Raw genomic sequence first — 19,960 nt, forward strand, 5'->3', positions numbered from 1 at the left:
TGTTCACCCACAACTTAACATGAGTGACAGAGCATCTGTCTTGCATACAGAAAACCCTGCATCATGTTACGATATGGATGCAATGCAGCTGCAAACTGCTAGCTTGAAAACATCACATGATGGAATGTTGGGACTGTTCCGTGGGAAACAGAGGGACAGTCAATTCACAGGGCAATGCACCGGAATTAGCTCAGAGTGTAATATGAGCTCTTCCTCTTGTTCTTGTACAGGAAGTACAGGAAGTCTTTGTCACTCGACTGCTGGAGTTTGAAGAGAGCAGTCATGTTTTCTGTAATGCTGCAAAGACAGAAATAAAAGCATGCAAATACGTTTCTGTCTATCTCCTTTTCCCTGCCGGGGGAGCAGGAGGGAGGGGGGGTGTTCTTTGCACATTTGGGAAGAATTGCCTATCGAGACCTAGCCTGGATCTTGCTCAGGAATGCAGCCAGGGAGGTCAACAGGAGACCAAGCCGGGTGCCTGGGAGAGTTGCCAGCTTCTCCCGATAAAGGCTTGATTTCCGACACATCATTCCTGGTAGGCATGGGATTTCCCCCTGTCTGAAATGCTGGATTGCTGCTGCTACCAGTCAGTGTAGACAATACCGAACAAGCTGAACTAATGTTCTGTCTTTCTGAAAGGCAGCTTCCTTATACAAAAGTTTCTGTTTCTGCAATGTGTTCCCCACTTTTTGTGGCTTTTGAAGATACTTGAAGAAGAGCTCAAAGAAACCACTCCAAGTCTCTTGAAAGTTTTATGTAGTTTACTCAATAGGATGTTCTTGTGAGCCGCTAGTTGAAAAAGGTCCTGCATTCAACTTTCTGTGCCTAGTGTGACACAGGAGGGTTCTGGAAGGTTTCGGCAACCTTGCTTTAAGAATTTTGTGGGAAGGTTATTTTAACAAATGCAAACACTGTGCTGAGTACAAAACAGGAAAAGGCATTATGTGTGTTGGTTCTTTAACATCAACAGGGAAGAGAGAAGAATAGACTGGCAACAAAGAACATTTCAAATGAATCTAGGCTCTCCCTGGATTAGAAACAATTACGCACAACCTTAAATTTGTGTTCCCTGTTGTCTTGTTTCTCTGTTCTCAAAACATGGTTAATAGTGCTGCTAAGTGTTTGCTGAGTATATCAAAAAAATAAATTGAAGCACACTGGAGTGCACAAACATTTCCACTGGAAATTACAGCAAGGTGTTGGATAAGACCACTTGGGAACTTAATTTGGAAAGTAATTTGTGACTTGAGTTCTGCACAGCTACCTATGGATAAACTGAACTTGTGCTCAATGCACCAAACACCAGGTAATGTGAGAAAAATCCTGTAGTGTGTACAACAGCAGCATTAAGTAAGAAGGGACATCGGTTCTGTGTCTGAGGACTGGAGGACAAGAACAAACCTACTTGAAAGCAAGTAGGCAGCAGCCTAAGGTTCATCTAGACAGTAGGGCCTATTTTATATGTGAACCTCCATTGTATGATATGGGTGTCATAGGGGTTTGGTTTAACAGATTAATCAAATGAGGCAGAACATGTTATATAGCACCGTCCTTTAGAAATATGTTAGCATTTTTAGTTGATAGGCATGTAGCATAGTTCTGCTCATTGGCAGCAAAAGTCAGTCATGTTATATGAAGAATGAAGGCTAGATAAGTATATTTTGAAGAAGAGACAGGTCTTAGGCAACTCCTATTAGGAACCAGTTCTGTGTGCAACTGGACACAAATTGGATGTATGCATCAGTAAAACATACAATAATCAGGCTAAATTAAGTAAAGTAAAAGGTAAAAGCCTTGGAGCTGATCTAATTCGTAGGGGTGGAGTTCTCAGAAAAATATCTAGGGTTGCAATATTTTGAAGCGCAAAAAGGAGGACACATTTTCCAACTTCTACTTTTAACTATGGATCACTATAATGACTCTCATTTTACATACCCATGAAAAAGAGGATGTGTCCTGGAAAAAGAGGACATATGGCAACCCTAAAAGATCCAACACTGCTTGAAGGAACTTCACATCTTGAATCGTTTTTCCTACCTACTTTGTGGTGCCGTCTCTCTAGTGGTAAAGGTGGGCATAGCAGCTGTACTTAAGAATCGAACGTTGGGGTCTATCAAACTGGTGATCCTTTGCAAATGGCAATTTCATGGAATGCTGATTCCTCATACAGTTTCCGGTCCTTGTTCCCACTGAGGCAAATTAGCAATTATGAATTGAGCACACAAGCGCTAGTGGAATAAGTTGCCCCAGGGATATGGGGTTTTGACTGACACCTGCACCTGCACTATCGAAATGCTAAGGCTGAATCATCTCTTTCTCTTTGCCTCTCTCACAAGTTGCACCTTACGTAAGACCTGAGCGGCAGGGAGGGAGAAATGCACTCAGCTATGGATTAATGGTTTTGCCTTAAACCATGTTGGTAGTGGTTTGCAATCTGTTGTGACTGAAAGTTCCGTGTCACAAACAAGCTTTACCGAAGCACATATCGGAAAGCTACATAAAGTCTGCCTAAATGTCAAGCTGCCCAGGGCGTATGGCTGACCTTTAACCATACAGCAGATAAAACTCCAGAACAAGACAGCTGACCCAATGGGCAATAGTAATTTACTCTGCTATTACTGCAGTAAGACCGCTTGCTGTATCAGATCTGACTAATGTGTCATCAAAGCTGAAGTGTTTGTGTGGCTTACTATCACCCAGTACTGAACATAGCACTGAACTGAAGAATAAATAACATACTCTCTTTTGTGCACAGGCAAGTTAATACTTCTTAGTGTGGTTTATGCATTTCTTCTTTGAAGCACAGTTAGCAGTTCAAGCATCCAGTGTGTGGATTCTGCAGGTGTGCAGTGTACCACCTGCAGGCTACAAACTGATCACTACCTGTACTGCACTATAGTTGGTATACTTTGGTGAGATGTTCTGCTTTCACCTTGACTTAAGTTAAACAAAGCAGCGAGCAACTTAGGAAGGAAAGTGGAGAGGGATCCCTGTTTCTACATGACTTCTGATAAACTGTGGTTTGTCTTCTTGTGGTACTAAGCTGTTGTTGGAAGTGCAACAGCAGAGATTATTTACTTAGCCTTTTAGGGGTTCATTCTGTTAGTGCTAAAGCCAACTAGCAAAGGGGGAGGTGTTTGGTGGTGGTGTTGCTTAGTAACCAGGCAAAGTGGTATGATTTTTACTGAGGTAGCACCTGCGCTGATTGGTTGTGTAGTTATGAGGAAATTTTCCTTTGTATGGTTGGCTGGATGTCTCCATGCTATGTACAAGTCCTGAATTAGGAAAGACCAAGTCTCTCATTCCTTTCTCCTCAAATTATACACTGCTTATTTTATTTTATTTTATTTTATTTTATTTTATTTTATTTTATTTAGTAAAATGTTATCAGGTTTCTCTTTTCTCTGGGCTCTATCTGCAATATTTAAGTGACGCAACAGATTCTCCACCCCACCCCTCAGCAGAAGAAATCACATAATTAACACCATATTATTTTTATTCCTTATTTCCTTTCAGTTGTATTACTTGATCAGTCCCTCCTCTTCTCCCTCCAACCACTCTGCAGTGGCTTTCTCCCATCTAAATGTCATACACGACTATGTTTGGGCTTTGAGTATGACGACCAGTATCTTCCCATTGCCTATGTTACCACCTTGAAAGAAGCAGTATATGGACAGCAACCCTAATGGAGGAAATTAAGGGCTCTGTCTTTTGGGGACAAGAAGTTGCAAATTACCCTTTGCTGAAAAGCAAGGAAAAAATTGGGTTGCCTGGCACTAATGTGAAAGCAGTTCAATCACTACCTTCTTAGCATTGTTAAAACTGATTATATTACCTAAATTTGTGGCCAATGGACCAAATTTTCAAGAAACTTTCTAATCATTTGGGACATCACAGCAGCAAACCATTTTTGGTTTCATTAGAAAGTAATGGCTTCATTAGAAAATGTAATGACTTTGTTAGCAGTCTTCAATTATTCAAAAAGCTGAAAACAACAGTTCTTTTTTTACTACTTTGGAAGCATAGTAATTATTCATTATAATTATTTATAGCCAGATATAAATCCTTCCAAGGCTGTTTACAAGTAAAAAAGAATTACATTAAAGAAAAGCATCACAGCAAACAATATCAATATCAACATTTAAAATGTCATCAGGATCCTTCCCACAGGGCAGCTGGTCACAAAATGGCCCTGTGAAGGAGGGAGGAGCAGGGAATTCCAGCAGCAGTGGGCTCTGAGGTGATCTTCTGCAAGAAACATGGGTGAGATAAATAAATAAACCCTATAAACTTGCTTGAATGTTCCCATAACTTCCTTCCTGAAGGCAACAATGTTTTAACTGATTCTTCAGGAAGAAAGTGATTTTCACATTTTACTGTTCCCTTAATTTTTGTTCCGAAAATGGTAAAAGTGAAGTAAAAATGCTTTTTTGTTTCAGTAATGAATTTGCTCCTTCAGATTAGCAACAACCTTTAGATTAAAAGCAAGACTATGGGTCTAGCGTGTTTTCCTACTGTCTACAACGTAGACAGTATAATTTCCAGTTCATACACCTCTGTTAAAAATGAGATTAAGACAGCTGCCCCACTGGTTTCAATATGTTGTAGTGGTTAAGAGAGTCAGATTAGGACCTGATAGACTCGGGTTCAGGTCCCCACACAGTCATTAGTTGACTTTGGGCCTGCCTCACAGGATTGTTGTGAGGATAAGATATAGGGAAGAAGTGCGGAAAGAACCATGTGTGGCACCTGCAACTCTTTTGGAAGAAAAGTGGGATATGAATGTAATAAAAATAAATAAATTATAACCGTGAGTAAAGGCTGATTCATATGAACATTCTGTGGGGCTTGTTTTTCACCTGTGGGGTTTGTAGGAATGTCAGACTGGTCTGGAATGTGAATGGCAAAGCTGTTCCATGGGAACTCAGCAACAAAACAAAACCACAACGGAGCACAACAATATTTTTGAAAGCACTTGCCTTCAACTGCTTAAAACTGTACTTGGTCGGGGTGAAAGTTGTGTTCATGTCTGTATATTTATTTATTACATTTATATGCCACCTTTTCCTCCAAGGAGTTCAAGGTGGTGGGCATCGTTCCCTCCTCCCCATTTTATCCAAACAATAACCCTGTGAGGGGGGGGGTAGGCTGAGAGACAGTGATGGGCCCAAGGTTACTCAGTGAGCATCATGGCTGAGTGGAAACTTGAGCTCTGGTCTTCCAAGGCATAATACAACACTCTAACCCATTGCACCACACTGACTCAGGCATTACTGACATGTTTTGTATGGTATTTGTGGAACTGTTTTGCTTTCCCCTTCTCTTCAGGGCCAGATAAGATGGCATGAGATGAAAGATTCATGTGCTGTCTTATCTCACATGGCCTCCAGTTTCCTCTCCTTCCTTCTGGTTTTCTCTGATGTACAGTATCATATGTATACTTTGTGTGTGAAATGCTGCAGTGCATAGTGTCCCTATTTAGGGTTCTAGCCATCCGGCAGTGCCCATTCCCCAAACACCCCAATCCGTGGTTTTCTGTTTTTCTCCCTAAATGGTAATTCAGCATTCCAAGTCCATCGTCTTTGTTGGGCTTTTTTTTGGGGGGGGGGGCATCTCCATCTCCAGACAGGAGTGCCTGGCATGCTCTGGTCCATGGGGTCACGAAGAGTCGGACACGACTAAACGACTAAACAACAAAAATATCTCCATCCATTAAAATCTTTCTCCCCATAATATTTTGTTGTCCTTCAGCAAACCCCAAGCATGCCAATGTGCCTCTCTTGTTTGTGAATCGTGTTGCTTTGGCTACGTGAGGAAATGCCTTTGGAGATCAAGTTTGCTATTAGTATATATGCTGATGTATGCATTTATGTGTTGTAACAGAGGTGCATTTTTAAGAAAAAGTATTTAGCTGGGAGTGGGGGAGTCCTCTGGTCCTGCAGAGTCAATAATTGCTCTCTGTGACTCTTTGACTAAGCGCTGAAAAATACATTCAGACAAAATTTGGCACAAATTACTCTCACTTCCAAATAATGGCAGCTGCAAATTATACTCTGGCCTGCCAGACAGAGAAAGCCAGCCTAATTGAGTTAATAATTGCTTACAGCTTTAAAACTGTTGCAGCAAGGTCTCTGTGCTCTATAACCAAAAACAAAAAACAGAAAATGAAGCTTTCCTTTAAATTATGAGAGTTATTAAATTAATCTGCGGTTCAAATGTCTCTTGCACTGTTGGGCCAATTGTGATGGAAAGAGTATGCTGGGATCATGTTGAATTTTTATTTTTTTTTAAAGATCAGATAACAAACACCATTTCAGAGCAGCTGGAGTTCAAACATCCCGGCCAATATTTACTAGGGACTGTTTAGCTGTGATAATGCCAACTGGGTGAATTGTAATGTATTTGCAAGGTCTTTGCTCCTCAAAGTCTGGTCCCCCCGCCCTTGGCAGGAAATTGACATGACAGGGAATAGCAGATGGTACAAGATCACAGTCTTTTGTTCACTGTTATGTCCACATCAGGGGTGGCTAATCTTGCTTTTGGCCCAAAGGCTGATGATGATTGAGAATGGTAGGGCAGAAGGCAGGAAGAACAACAGTAGGAGCCAGAGCCCATAACCACCCCATAACTGATTGTAAGCAACAAGGTGGGCAGGTAGGTGGAACAGGCTGAGGTTGGTGGGGCAGTGCCCCATTTGCCCTAAAAGACCAGCGTCCACTGCCAAGGACATCATTCACTTTTGGCCAACCTACTGAGGGCTGCAGACTAGTGCTAGTGAGGTCACCCCACCCACTCCACCTCATATACAAGACACTTGTACACACTACATACAAGTACAGTGTGGTGTAGTGGTTAAGAGCGGGAGACTCGTAATCTGGTGAACTGGGTTCACATCTCTGCTCCTCCACATGCAGCTGCTGGGTGACCTTGGGCTAGTCACACTTCTCTGAAGTCTCTCAGCCCCACTCACCTCACAGAGTGTTTGTTGTGGGGGAGGAAAAGAAAGGAGAATGTTAGCCGCTTTGAGACTCCTTTGGGTAATGATAAGGCGGGATATCAAATCCAAATTCTTCTCTTCTTCTTCTTCTTCTTCTTCTTCACTCATGCTCCTTAGCTGATCTATGCACATTGGCTGAAGAGAAGTGATTACCCCTCCCTGCTTACAAAATGATGGATCTGATGCCTATGGAGAGGGCAATGTGAATCCTCATCAGGGTGCAGGGTTGGGTGGAGAGGTTTAAGCCGTTCTTCTTACTTCAGCACCATGTTTACTTTAGTTCTTTTGCTTTTTGCTGCACCAAAATCAGTGCAGTATTTGGGATCCATAACAACCCCCTGTTTATACAAATACAGTACAGTGGTACCTTGGTTCTCAAACTTAATCCGTTCCGGAAGTCCATTCCAAAACCAAAGGGTTCAAAACCAAGGCACACTTTCCCATAGAAAGTAATGCAAAATGGATTAATTCATTCCAGACTTTTAAAAACAACCTCTAAAACAGCAATTCAACATGATTTTCCACCCCCAACTACACGTTCTCAAGATGGAGGGGGAGGGAACGGCTGCAGTCGCCTGCAGTTCCTGCGCAATGTTTGCCATCTTGCCAAAGGTTGCAGGCAGCTTTACCTGCAGCAATTGCATGTTGATTGCCCTCTTAAAAGACAAAGTCCAGCAACTGGAGGAACGTGTAGCTACACTCCAAAGAATAAGAGAGCTGGAGCTCTTCTTGGAAGCAACAGAGCACACCGTCTCCACCAAGGAGGTGACAGGGGACTCCCCTGAGAAGGAGGCTAGTTCACCAACACAGGAGCCAGATATATGGAGAAACGTGACTCAAAGAAGTAGGAGGCCCAGGGTTCGCTCTGATTGTTTAGAAATACACAATCGCTTTGAGGTCCTCTCCCCTAGCATGGAAGACGAAGAGCAGACTCCATTTGAGGATCTCTCCCTCATTACAGTCGATCAGGTATATGAAGACGAGCAGCAAAGTCAGTCCTCAGGGAATGTGCAGGTGACCTTGGAACGGACAGCTCACGGAAGAACCCCGACCAAACCTAAGAGGAGGCGTGTAGTGGTGATAGGGGATTCCCTACTGAGGGGAACAGAAGCAGTGATCTGTGGGCCTGACAAGATGTCTCGGGAAGTGTGCTGTCTCCCCGGGGCTAAGATCCAAGATGTAACTGAACGACTGCAAGGAATCATAAAACCCACTGACAAATACCCCTTCCTCTTGGTTCATGTGGGAACCAATGACACTGCAAGCAATAGCCTCCAGCAGATCAAAAGAGACTACGAGGCTCTGGGCAGGAAATTGAAGCAATTAAATGCACAAATTGTCATCTCATCTGTCCTCCCAGTTGAACGACGTGGCCCAGGGAGAGAGGGAAAAATAGTGGAAGTGAACAGCTGGCTTCGCAAATGGTGTAAACAGGAACGGTTTGGATTCTTAGATCACGGACTGCAGTTTCTTGAAGATGGACTTCTGGCAAGCGATGGGCTGCACCTCACAATGGTTGGGAGGAATGTTTTTGCCAAAAATCTCAGAAACCTCATCAGGAGGGCTTTAAACTGACTACTGTGGGGGAGGGAGACAGTGCTCCTGAAGGTAGGAGTCTATCAATTGATGAAGATGATCATCCAAATGTCATAGACCAAATGGAGCAAACAGCACGCAGACCTAGTGGTGGGAGGAAAAAATCCTTAAATAAGAGACACGGGGGAATGATTAATGGACTTCAATGTCTGTACACTAATGCGCAAAGCATGGGAAATAAACAAGATGAGCTTGAGCTCTTGGTACAGCAAACTAAATATGACATAATAGGCATCACTGAAACCTGGTGGGATAAGTCCCACGATTGGAATGTAATAATGGGGGGATACAATCTATTTCAGAGAAACAGACCAGACAAGAAAGGAGGAGGAGTGGCGTTATATGTCAGGGATGTGTATACCTGTGAAGAGATCCAAGATTTAGAACCTCAAAGCCAAAGTGAGAGCATTTGGGTCAAAATTAAGGGTGAGAAGAATAACAGTGACCTCATTGTGGGAGTTTACTATAGATTCCCAAGCCAAACGGAGGACATAGATGATGCCTTCCTGGAACAGATGGCCAAGCATGCAAAAAGAAGGGAGATAGTAGTAATGGGGGACTTCAATTACCCGGATATTTGTTGGATGTCAAACTCAGCCAAGAGCATAAGGTCAAACAGATTCCTCACTGGCCTTGCGGACAACTTCATTGTCCAGAAAGTGGGAGAAGCAACAAGAGGAACAGCCATTTTAGATCTGGTCCTAACCAATGTTGATGACCTGGTTAGTGGGGTAGAAGTGGAAGGATCATTAGGCGCGAGTGATCATGCTCTTCTGAAGTTTACTATACAGCAGAAAGGAGCAGCCAAGCATACTAGGACTCAATTTCTTGACTTTAAGAAAGCCGACTTCATAAAACTTAGGGAAGTGCTGGGTGAGATCCCATGGACAGTAATACTAAAAGGAAAGGGAGTTCATGATGGCTGGGAGTTTGTTAAGAGGGAGATACTAAAAGCACAAAGTCAGGCAATACCAATGAGACGGAAACATGGAAGGTGCCTAAAGAAGCCAGGGTGGCTATCTAAAGAACTTTTAACTGAGTTAAGATTAAAAAAGGATGTGTACAGAAAATGGAAAAGGGGGGAAACCACCAAAGAGGAATTCAAACAAATAGCCAGCACGTGTAGACACAAAGTCAGAAAAGCTAAAGCACAGAATGAACTCAGGCTTGCTAGAGAGGTTAAAAGCAACAAAAAAGGCTTTTATGGGTATGTTCGTGGCAAAAGGAAGAACAAAGAAACAGTGGGGTCACTCAGAGGAGAAGATGGTGAAATGCAAACAGGGGACACAGAAAGGGCTGAACTCCTCAATGCCTTCTTTGCCTCAGTCTTCTCCGATAAAGAAAACAATGCCCGACCTGAAGAATTTGGAGCAAATGATTCAGCAGAGGAAACACAGCCCAGAATAACTAAGGAGGTAGTACAAGAATACTGGGCTAGTTTAGATGTATTCAAGTCTCCAGGGCCAGATGAACTGCATCCAAGAGTATTAAAAGAACTGGCAGATGTGATCTCAGAACCACTGGCAGTCATCTTTGAGAATTCCTGGAAAACAGGCGAAGTCCCGGCAGACTGGAGGAGGGCAAATGTTGTCCCTATTTTCAAAAAGGGGAAAAGAGAGGACCCAAATAATTACCGCCCAGTCAGTCTGACGCCAGGGAAGATTCTGGAGCAGATCATTAAGCAAACAGTCTGTGAGCACCTAGAAAGGAATGCTGTGATCACCAATAGTCAGCATGGATTTCTGAAAAATAAGTCATTTCAGACTAACCTGATCTCGTTTTTTGACAGAATTACAAGCCTGGTAGATGAAGGGAACGCAGTGGATGTAGCCTACCTTGATTTCAGCAAGGCATTTGACAAGGTGCCCCATGATATTCTTGTAAAGAAGCTGGTAAAATGCGGTCTTGACTATGCTACCACTCAGTGGATTTGTAAGTGGCTGACTGACCAAACCCAAAGGGTGCTCATCAATGGTTCCTCTTCATCCTGGAGAAGAGTGACTAGTGGGGTGCCACAGGGTTCTGTCTTGGGCCCAGTCTTATTCAACATCTTTATCAACGACTTGGATGATGGACTCAAGGGCATCCTGATCAAATTTGCAGATGACACCAAACTGGGAGGGGTGGCTAACACCCCAGAGGACAGGATCACACTTCAAAACGACCTTGACAGATTAGAGAACTGGGCCAAAACAAACAAGATGAATTTTAACAGGGAGAAATGTAAAGTATTGCACTTGGGCAAAAAAAATGAGAGGCACAAATACAAGATGGGGGACACCTGGCTTGAGAGCAGTACATGTGAAAAGGATCTAGGAGTCTTGGTTGACCACAAACTTGACATGAGCCAACAGTGTGACGCGGCAGCTAAAAAAGCCAATGCAATTCTGGGCTGCATCAATAGGAGTATAGCATCTAGATCAAGGGAAGTAATAGTGCCACTGTATTCTGCTCTGGTCAGACCTCACCTGGAGTACTGTGTCCAGTTCTGGGCACCACAGTTCAAGAAGGACACTGACAAACTGGAACGTGTCCAGAGGAGGGCAACCAAAATGGTCAAAGGCCTGGAAACGATGCCTTATGAGGAACGGCTAAGGGAGCTGGGCATGTTTAGCCTGGAGAAGAGGAGGTTAAGGGGTGATATGATAGCCATGTTCAAATATATAAAAGGATGTCACATAGAGGAGGGAGAAAGGTTGTTTTCTGCTGCTCCAGAGAAGCGGACACGGAGCAATGGATCCAAACTACAAGAAAGAAGATTCCACCTAAACATTAGGAAGAACTTCCTGACAGTAAGAGCTGTTTGACAGTGGAATTTGCTGCCAAGGAGTGTGGTGGAGTCTCCTTCTTTGGAGGTCTTTAAGCAGAGGCTTGGCAACCATATGTCAGGAGTGCTCTGATGGTGTTTCCTGCTTGGCAGGGGGTTGGACTCGATGGCCCTTGTGGTCTCTTCCAACTCTATGATTCTATGATTCTATGATCTATCGAGACCATTGATCCATAAAATGAAAGCAATAATCAATGTACTGTAATATAAAATATATAAGACAGTACAGTGGTGCCTCGGGTTAAGAACTTAACATACATAAATCCACAATTTCCTGCAATACCACACAAGCATTCTCACAGTCCATGCTAGTGCAACTAGGACAGGGTCACTTGCCCTGGGGCAGTTGGACAGGACTGCAAAATAGGGTAGATGAAAATGGGTAGATAAAAAGCCAAGTAATACAGTGGTACCTCTGGTTAAGAACTTAATTCATTCTGGAGGTCCGTTCTTAACCTGAAACTATTCTTAACCTGAGGTACCACTTTAGCTAATGGGGCCTCCCGCTGCTGCCGCGCCACCGCCATGCATTTTCTGTTCTCATCCTGAAGCACAGTTCTTAACCCGAGGTACTATTTCTGGGTTAGCAGAATCTGTAACCTGAAACGTCTGTAACCCGAGGTACCACTGTATTGTACATGATTAAAAAAAAAAAATCTTACCTGCACTGATGATAGTTATTGTTTGGATTGTTGGGGGCTTTTATCCATTTCTGCAGTCACTCAATCAATCAATCAATCAATCAGTCAATAGCTGAACTGGGTTCCACACAACCACAAAAACAAATTAACCAAAAATGCCTCAAAAACAAAAATGCAAAATATATAGCAAAAACAAAAGCGCCAAACTTTATCCATTTCGGAAGTCCGTATGACTTCCAAAATGTTCGAAAACCAAGGCGCAGCTTCTGATTGGTGTGGGCGCCCCGGAAACAATAGCTGACAGCCGCACTGGACATTCTGCTTCCAAAAAATTTTTGAAAACGGGAACACTTCCAGGTTTTCGGTGTTTGGGAACTGAGGCGTTTGAGTACCAAGGAGTTTGAGAACCAAGATACCACTGTACTTGAGCTGCACAGGGTACATTCTTCCAAACAAACAGTTGTACATGTGTAAGGACAGTTTGTACCTGTGCCCACCAACGCGAAGGAGTGTCAACAAGGCTTTGCGAAGGTCTTCCACTGGACTTCCACTGGACACTTGGACTTCCACTGAGCCCTGGAGTCCCTTCCCACTCTACAATTCTATGAGTCTATGACTGTTTTCTTTCTGCTCTAGCAGGACATTACCCAATGTGCTTCTTCTATTTCAGGTGAGCGGAGTTACCAAAGGGATGGCACAAACCAGAGAGCAACGGGTGCTGATCATGGTGGTTGTGATGGTCATCTGCTTTCTTCTCTGCTGGCTACCTTATGGCATCGTGGCCCTGATAGCGACATTTGGGAAGCCCGGCCTAGTTACCGCCTCTGCCAGCATCATTCCTTCCATCCTTGCAAAGAGTAGCACGGTCTACAATCCGGTCATCTACATATTTTTGAACAAACAGGTAAATAAAAACTCGCTGTGGTATAGGGAAAGGGTTGATAGCAATAGATGGCAAAAATGGGAACTGTTTTCTAAATAACCGCTCCCAAATAACAAATGGTGGCTGTGAAGGAGAAGCACTCACTGACACAGTCTGACAATTTAGCCCTGTATTTCAAACTATGAAAATCCAACATTACATAATGAAGTCCTGCTCCTTTTGACAACCCACTTATCTTGTCGGCTGAGAATATTGTGGCTCCATGACAAGGAAATAGAACAGTGAGTAGTCAAGGAGGTATAGGAGCTCCCCAGGGAAATGCCAGGGATGTGGCTTTAAAATGTATGACAGGCTTTGTACAAACATGAGCAGTAACTTTCTAATTAAAGAAGCAGACACTTTTGGAGTACTAAAAAGAAAGCAACTCAGTTGGTTGGTTAGACCTTCTTTTCCTTCCAGTAAGTTTTAATGGGCAAAAAACAACGTGAGCGTTATAATTCAGACACTTTCATACAGCACTGAAGTAAAATGGTGAGAGTGATGTTTCTGGGAATCTTCCATTTTTCTTGAGTATATACTTTCCTTGGATTGCATACAGCAAAAACCACCACCTGGTCTGCTAGTTGCCATGATTTTATTTGGTCAAGATAATATTTGGCACTAAAGAAAGCAGAAAATAAATAAGAGACATTATCTCCGAAACCCAGGAGTCCGAGTCCCCCTTTTGAAATTATTTGAATTTGGAATATATAATTGGTAATATTGTATGTGATTTGATACATTTTGATTGGGTTTGTTAATAATTGAAAGATTTTTATTGGAAAATGAATAAAAATTGTTTAATAAAAAAAGAAGATAATATTTGGCACTGACACTCTCAGAGCATCCAGTGTTTTTGTAAGTTGATCTCATGAGAAGCAACACGGTGAGTGCAACATCAGCTTTCATGCCACGTGGATATTTGGATGTTTTGAACATGGTGTGCTTCATCACATGCCACTCTAGTGGCTGAATAGTTTGGTTGATCAACAAGTTACTCTGTAAATTTGCATGGGACGTGGGTGGCACTGTGGTCTAAACCACTGAGCCTCTTGGGCTTGCCGATTGTAAGATTCCGCGCGACGGGGTGAGCTCCCGTTGCTCTATCCCAGCTCCTGCCAATCTTATAGTTTGAAAGCATACCAGTGCAAGTAGATAAATAGGTACTGCTGTGGCAGGAAGGTAAACGGTGTTTCCGTGCGCTCTGGTTTCCATCACAGTTTCCCGTTGTGCCAGAAGCAGTTTAGTCATGCTGACAACATGACCTGGAATGCTTGTCTCCCTCAGCCTGAAAGCAGAGATGAGAGCCGCACCCCACAGTCGAATTGGACTGGACTTAACAGTCCAGGGGTCCTTTACCTTTCTGTAAATTTGCAGGAAGCCATTCCAACAATGAAACTGTCAAAAGGAGCTCATGTTACAGAGCATTCAGATTATTCTGATGACAACTACTTCACAACATCAATAGTTCATCACTTCAGATGAAAGGAGGCAAAATCAGCCTCCAAAGCAGTATGAATTGACCCTAAATGAGCATTTCTTTATTTAATTAATTTATATCCCTCTTTTTCTCCAAGGACCTCAAGGTGGCATACATTACAACAGGACAGTGTAGCCACTGTAAACCTTCCTCTTTTAGGCTAGAACTTTCCCATTCTGCATCTGTGTTGAAATTCCTTTTGAGATGTTTTAAAGTTGATTTAAATGTGTGTTTATTCTTTTTCATCTCATGTTCTTTGCCACTCTGGGCTCCTTTGGGAGGAAAGAACAGGATATACATTTAATAAGCAAATAAATGTTACTGCTTTGAATATTAGAAACAATGTCCAGTCTGAACATCTATGTTTAAAATGATGTATTCACCTTCACTTTCTACTCACAAAACACAAAGATGAATTTTCAGCAATTTATGTTTACAGATAATCAAAGATTCTCCTCAGCCTCTTTTTAATAAAAACAACCAGCACTTTTTCTGTTTTCCATTCTTATCCAGCCTCCTGAATTCTAGCTGATAAATAGAATGTGGACTTCTGGAGTGAAATATATCTGACTCAACATCCAGACTCTGCACCAGTTCTGTGCAAACTGATCTATAGTATAAGCCTAAGGACACAATATAGCCTTGTTCACTCACATTTAGTGCATTTCCATGTTGAACCAGGAGCAGATAAAGAATCATGGCTGAAATACTTCACAGATTATGCTGTTTACAGTATTTTTGACAGCGAAAGATAGAAGAAAATATATATATTCACTATCATTTTTATTACTCAGTTGTGAACTGGTTTATTTGGATTAACACTATTATTGCTTCTCAGCTGTCATATCTCCACAAAATGTCCTGTTGAGGAACATAACATAATTGGGGGTTTTTTTATATGAAAAAGTCCCCTGACTTTTTGCCTTCCTGTCAAGATCTATAAAGCACAAACCCTCTGTATATGCAAGTTGTGCTTCTGATCATACCAACTTCCATAAAGACATAATGAGCAGGTTAGGTTGTCAGTTGCATTAACAACAGCTAGTGTTGAAGCAGTTATACTTTTGTAGCAATTGCAGGCTCTTCAGTCTAACAACAATGCTTGCAGGTAATATTGTAAAACTGTGTTTGCTTCCTCCCAGAGTTTCAAATTAATCCATGAGCATGGAAATATTCTGAGTTGCTTTTTGCTGAACTTTTTGTTTAATAAACACATATTCCAAATATATTCCAGTATAACACTTCCTCCACAAATGCATAATATGCACCACATCTATGTTGGCACTGAATATTTTAATATCTAGTAATGGTGCTGATTTGCTAATATTTGCTGGTGTTGCAAGGGGTAATGGCAGAGAGCTGTGGGTACAGGATAATCTTGGTTACTCAGGAGGTTTACATAGCAGAGAGTTAATGATTACATTCTTGATCCACTGAGGTCATTAAACATGTACAAATACTTGCATGTATACACTGCTTTCTTGCAGTGGCTATTTTATTTTATTTTATTTTATTTTATTGTTTCTCGTGCAACTTGGAACAATGACTACAGGTGGCCTTCTTCTTAAAGCACACTGGAGATAAAGATACTGTTTAGTCTTCAGCATTCCTGAACTTCTCTGTGTTTTAGAAGACGCTGTCCAAATAATACAGTGCAGATACAAAGTAAACACCACATCTGATATTTGCCATACATTATTGTGAGGAAATAGAAAGCTATTGAAAGCGAAGGGTTGTTTCCACAGAGTTTCTAGGCATGAGGATCATATTATTTCTAGGCATGAGGATCATATTATTACAGGATAATGCCACAAGCTGTACAACTCAATAAAAGACGGAACATCAACTGTTCCCTTCTCTTGTGTCCCTCAATTTCAAAGAAAATCCATGTGATCCATCTTTGTTATTAGAGACCCAGGCCTTTTATCACCTTTGTCTTGTATGCCAGCTATGGCCATCTTTGTTTTGTTTTTTTATAAGATATTTATTAAGGTTTTTTGAAATATTACAGTGAAATTGAAAAAGAAAAAAGAAAAATACAAAATAAAAACAGTTAAAAACACACATATTTTCTATTACTTATTTTCCTTTAGCTTGTTTCCCGGACCTCCTCGTACCTCCCTTTTTTGTATTCCACTTCAATTTATTGGTTCAGCAAATCCTTACCATTGGATTTTAACCCATTTATAACCCTTTTTTCATATTCTCTTAGAACATTACAGCTGGAAACCGCTTAATTACTATCCAACATCATTCTGTCATTCATTAATTTTACAATATTTCTGTAAATAGTCTTTAAATTTCTTCCAATCTTCTTCCACCGACTCTTCTCCCTGGTCTCAGATTCTGCCAGTCATTTCTGCCAATTCCATATAGTCCAGCTATGGCCATCTTTGGATCATGATAGTCAGTGTAGCCCATGCATTAGTGACATTGAACTGGAGCTGCCCTTGGACCAGAAGCTCCAGTTAATGGAGAATGCAGTATCTGGACTGATGATGGGTAGAGATGGCTGATAGCATGAGACACCTCTGCTGAAAGATCTGCACTGGGTGCCAATGTGATGCCCAGCCAGGGTCAAGGGCAGGCTTCTTCAACCTCAGCCCTCCAGATGCTTTTGGCCTATAACCCCCATGATCCCTAGCTAGCAGGACCAGTGGTCAGGGATGATGGGAATTGTAGTCTCAAAACATCTGGAGGGCCGAGGTTGAGGAAGCCTGGTCAAGGGTATTGCATTAATATACAAACCCTGAACAACTTGGGTACAGCATATTCTAGGGCAGTGATGAATATTGGATGTTGGGAATCACAAATGGAGAGAGTTACAGATGGGTAGCCGTGTTGGTCTGCCATAGTCGAAATAAAAAAATTCCTTCCTGTAGCACCTTAAAGACCAACTAAGTTAGTTCTTGGTATAAGCTTTCGTGTGCATGCACACTTCTTCAGATACAGGTATCTGAAGAAGTGTGCATGCACACGAAAGCTTATACCAAGAACTAACTTAGTTGGTCTTTAAGGTGCTACAGGAAGGAATTTTTTTATTTCGACAAATGGAGAGAGTGTTATTGTGCTCGTGTTCTGCTTATTGACCACAGTGGGAACAAATTAATAGACTACATGGGTCTTTGGTCTGGTCCAGCAGGGTTCTTCTTTGTTCTTTAATTTAAGTCACTTAATTCCAGCTGCATGGTCTTTACATCTGATCAACATATGAATATTCAGTGTGAATTGGTCTTATGAAAACAGAAACATTTTGATTCATAGCAATTCTGACAAATGACAGCCATTGACAGAACAGGGAACACAGGGAAATAGATTACCTGTCAGAAATGTAGCTTTTTGGTGAGAAGGGTTCACAGAAAATGGAGGCAAGTGGACTCTCCTTTTTTGGATTCCACAAGGCAGAGCAATGTCATTGAAGATAGATGTTCCGATCGCTTCATGAGGAAGCTTTTTTTAAAAGGGAAGTATCAATGGTATTTTGCAGGAAAATAGTTACTCTCAATCCATTTATCTGTGACACAAGTAACTGGTCAGTGCTTATTGTGTCATTTATCCGCTCTGGGAGCTCTTAAAATAATAACAATAATATTCAACAGTGGGTGCCTTTCCATTATCACCCATATCCATTTATCTCCCCAAGTGAAAACTCTGAGCCATACAGGGTAAGGAATGTTTTTGTTCAAGGTTAGCACTACTTCAATCTTATTTCAAAGTTACCTTGAGAGATGCATATACCCATTTGGAAAAAGATACAGCAGCCCAGACTGGCAAGACTATTTCCAAAGAAAGGAAAGAAATGTCACTGTTTTATATTTCTTACTCGGGAATTCAGGAATTTATTTCAGAAGCAATCAAAATGTACTCTGATACACTGTTCTACAGTTCCGCATAACAGTTCTTTCATTTTCCACTTTTATTATTATTAAAATAAGGACAAACAATAAAAAAATGAAAAAGAGTAATAGAACACAGTTAAAGAAGAAAATGAACAACAACTAAAGTCATTACACGAAAAACACACTGTAAATATACAAGGGCTACCTGTGATCATTAAATTCTTCCTGAATATGGTATTTATAGTATTCCTAAGAGTGTTTTTAATCATTATTTATAATCAGCAAATGTAATTATATTAGGAGATAATCCAATTAAACTCCAAACACCCCATATTCTATGCAACTGGCGATTCAATCCAGTGAATACATAAATTAAACAATATAATTCATTGACAAGCCCAGGAGCCTGTAAGGGACAATGCCCATTTCAACTAACCACATCACTTTGTGAAACAGAATTATAATTTGTTGAAACCAAAATGTTGCTATCAGATGCTTAGGACACATACATAATTTTTTTTTGCCTTTTGCCAGTGCGTACATATTTATTGCTTCAGCTGCATGTATAATAATTAATTCCAGTGAGACTTGTTTATTTTATCTTACTCCCAAATTTTAATAGCAGGGATTATCTGGACTCGTTCCTCTGGATGTGTGTAAGCCCTTGTGCAAGCCTAAAGCAGGCTTAGCACTTGAAATGCAGTGGGCCTGCTACTTACATAGAGTTTGGTTCCTGGGGTCTGCATGCAAAGGCAAAATCACACCAAGTCAGGAACCCCCAGAACCACAGAGGGCTGCAAGGCAGAGGGCTGCTTACTGGGCTCTGGGAAGGTTGTGGGACAGCCCATGACTTTCCCACAGCCCAGTAAGGAAGGAAAACCTGCTGCGTGAGCAGGTGGGGATAAATTGAGGGTGGGGAATGATAGACTCCCTCCGCTCTCCATTTATTTATTCATTCCCCAACTGCATAAAGTTGCAATTGCACACCCTCTAATATTTCTCTGATGAAAACAGGGAAATAATAATAATAATAATAATAATAATAATAATAATTCGTTATACCCCACCCATCCGATGGAGTTGCTCCAGCCACTCTGGGTGACTTCCAACATATATAAAAATAGAAAAATATTAAACATTAAAAGACTTTAATGGGATACCTTTCAGATGTCTTCTAAAGGCTGCATAGTAACTTACCTCCTTGGCTCGGAAGTCACATAATTGTCTCCCGAGACAGACAGGTCCCAACAACAATAGATCTGTATAACTGCATGATGATGTAGGCAGGTTTGTTTTCAGTTCATTTCCTACTGATCCCTGGCATGGAATTTGCCTTTTCCACAGCTGCCACCCACTGGGACAGCAGTTTCATCAAGCCATCTACTACAATCCGAAGGTCTCAGTCACTGCCTGCTCAGGCTCCATGACCATATATGTGAAATAAAGATATATCTATTTTTTGCCCCAACATGCATCACTTTATGCTTGGCTACATTACCTTTAAGCAGAAGGTAGACAGCATCTGTTAGTGATGCTGTAGTTCAGGTCTGGGAGAGCTTTGGCTCTTCAGATGTTGCTGGACTACAACTCCCATCAGCCTCAGCAAGTGTAGCCAATGCAGATCAGCAGAATCTGGAGGGCTAAAGGTTCCCCATACC

General features: G+C 41.7%; 1 protein-coding gene across 1 annotated transcript in view; it reads left to right on the plus strand.

Annotated features, from left to right (window-relative positions):
• Positions 1-19,960, plus strand: part of LOC308477882 (vertebrate ancient opsin-like) — a 108,073-nt gene that overhangs the window by 54,904 nt on the left and 33,209 nt on the right. Inside the window, exon 4 of the mRNA XM_081006964.1 lies at positions 12,732-12,965. Coding sequence (XP_080863090.1) covers positions 12,732-12,965 — 234 coding nt within the window. The remainder of the gene's footprint in view (positions 1-12,731; positions 12,966-19,960) is intronic.

The sequence above is a fragment of the Podarcis pityusensis genome (genome assembly GCF_964106645.2).
Source record: "Podarcis pityusensis genome assembly, chromosome: 5".
Taxonomy (NCBI): Eukaryota; Metazoa; Chordata; class Lepidosauria; order Squamata; family Lacertidae; genus Podarcis; species Podarcis pityusensis.